The sequence below is a fragment of the Opisthorchis viverrini genome (genome assembly GCF_000715545.1).
Source record: "Opisthorchis viverrini unplaced genomic scaffold opera_v5_1, whole genome shotgun sequence".
Taxonomy (NCBI): Eukaryota; Metazoa; Platyhelminthes; class Trematoda; order Opisthorchiida; family Opisthorchiidae; genus Opisthorchis; species Opisthorchis viverrini.
The window spans coordinates 8,546,462-8,548,541 of NW_008751657.1; the positions used below are offsets into that span (position 1 = coordinate 8,546,462).

The window sequence follows — 2,080 nt, forward strand, 5'->3', positions numbered from 1 at the left end:
ATAAAAAGAGTTTTAATATATATATATATATATATATATATATATATATATATTGTTTGAACGGACAAGCGACAGTACCCAGATGTTGTGTCAGTCATGCGAATAATAAATGAACCCAACTCAATAAAGACTGTTATTTTGAATGTGACCGATGAAAATCAAGTCCCCAGAGCCGATGAGAACCGCCTGTGTGGTTACATTAACGTGCGATTCAAGGTACGCACCAAATCTGCGCAGAAAACGCATAAAGTACTAAAGCAACTCGAGTGCTTATTTCTTTCTTATGTAGGCTTAGATGGCTTTGGGCACATTCCCAAACAAACAAGTGAGAAACATGAAGGCAGGAGTAGTAGTCCTCCATAGAATCCTTGGGTCAAGTCCAAACACCACATAGTAAGTAGTAGCCGGCTGAGAAACAATGCCAGTCAAGTGTATCCGGGCCGGAAATTCGTCAATATGTAGATCTATGATTACCTAGATATAATGAACCATCAACTAAGGCATCGTCCTGTAAGAGAAGAGAAGCCAATCTATGCTGAAAAGTCGAGAAGCACTGTACAGTTGCTTCATCCATCAACCTCCCGGCTAGTGGTTCGGACATTTAACAGTTTGGCCACTAGCGGTTCATTAGCATTGCGATTAACTCACCACTTATTTTTCAATGAAGAACGAAAACTAAATCAATTTCTTGCCATAATAGCGTGCATTCGTGCAGCAGAAAAAGTGGACACATTTGGTTTCACTGTTACTTCATCAGGGCGGTTACCAATTTCAGGGAGTTGTCTCGATACTTCAGAGATATTTTTTGCGTCTTTCGCACGCAGCAGCCAAACTTTACTACCTTTGTTCTTTGTCATGATTCTCTAGCAGAATTTCCGTTGTTTTATATTTGGATTTGGAATGGACAGGTCGGTTGGTTGGAACAGGGAAAACCCGGTTCTCTTTGTCATGTCAGACTGTTGCGAATAATGCGAAACGAAAGCTTGGTTAATTCTATCTCGTTGAAGTTCTCTGAGGCGGTTAACCGTGCCATTAGTAAAGTAAGCAAGGGGTAGGTGTAGTACTTTCTTGTTTCTGTTTACTCCGTTTATCCCGTTCTTGTTCGGCTTGGGGCGAGATGGCCCAAGTGACTAGAGCGCGAATTTACTGACCGGAAGGTCCGTGGTTCGAATCCGACCTCCACCACTCGACTTCCCCTGTCTAGGCTTGGGCAACCTGGCAGTATCCCAGCCCTCGTGCTTCCTTCGGGTGGCATGGCTGCTAGGCACCGGAAGAGTGCTACAGCTGAACGGTTTTTTATGGAGTGCAGGAGATACGTGCTCACAAGCAAGCATAACATGAGAAGGTCGAGAAAAATCACTCTAATGACCAAGAGGTGAGGTTGAGTTCAGAGGTTTATATGGTAAATTAGGTCACCGCGACACCTGGCAGCAGAAAGTAGTAAGTAGCAGTGTCTAAACTGGGATCGGCGCTGTCTAAAAGAAAACGATAAACTTTGAACTAAAGAGTCCAGATGCACGTAGTGTGAACGAAAAGATAAATCTAGTCTAATAAGTTATTCCCTTGCCCTAGGGTGCTCTACAGGCTGGGCTACCGAAGACGCCTGTTGCTCCTGAACCTCACAGGTGATTCATCATACCTCTGCCTAATGGATTAACAATTGGTGTCCGTCAGTGGCATTAGCGAGGCTCTTGTGTGAATTCCAAAAGCCACACGCTGATATCGTCTAAAGATCTGAAAGACTGAGATGTGTGTGTGGGAGGGTAATAAATGTTAAAATGAGAGGTACGGGTACATGTGACATGAACGAAAGTCTAAGGATGGGATTGCGAGTTCGGCGGTTCGAGTGCCTTCGGGAATATCTTTCAATTACCAAGTTAGCAGCTCTTGTGGGTGGCAACGATCAGTGAGTTCAGTGCTCTCAGTACTGATAACAAACCCTAAATTCGTTATGTTCACAATTATTTCCCAGTGTACGGAAAAAGAAAGGCCAAAGTACCCAATCCAGAGAAAAATCCAAGGCCCTATGATAATAAGAAGCTTTATCATATATATATATATATATATATATATATATATA

The 2,080-nt window shown here is 42.8% G+C and overlaps 2 protein-coding genes across 2 annotated transcripts in view; one reads left to right on the forward strand and one right to left on the reverse strand.

The window, feature by feature from the left end:
* T265_12461 (hypothetical protein) overlaps positions 1–2,080 on the reverse strand; it is a gene marked incomplete at both ends in the record, with an annotated part of 27,413 nt that overhangs the window by 21,361 nt on the left and 3,972 nt on the right. The window lies entirely within an intron of this gene.
* Positions 1–2,080, forward strand: part of T265_00144 (hypothetical protein) — a gene marked incomplete at both ends in the record, with an annotated part of 6,212 nt that overhangs the window by 2,147 nt on the left and 1,985 nt on the right. Inside the window, 2 exons of the mRNA XM_009163801.1 lie at positions 758–1,040; positions 1,158–1,375. Coding sequence (XP_009162065.1) covers positions 758–1,040; positions 1,158–1,375 — 501 coding nt within the window. The remainder of the gene's footprint in view (positions 1–757; positions 1,041–1,157; positions 1,376–2,080) is intronic.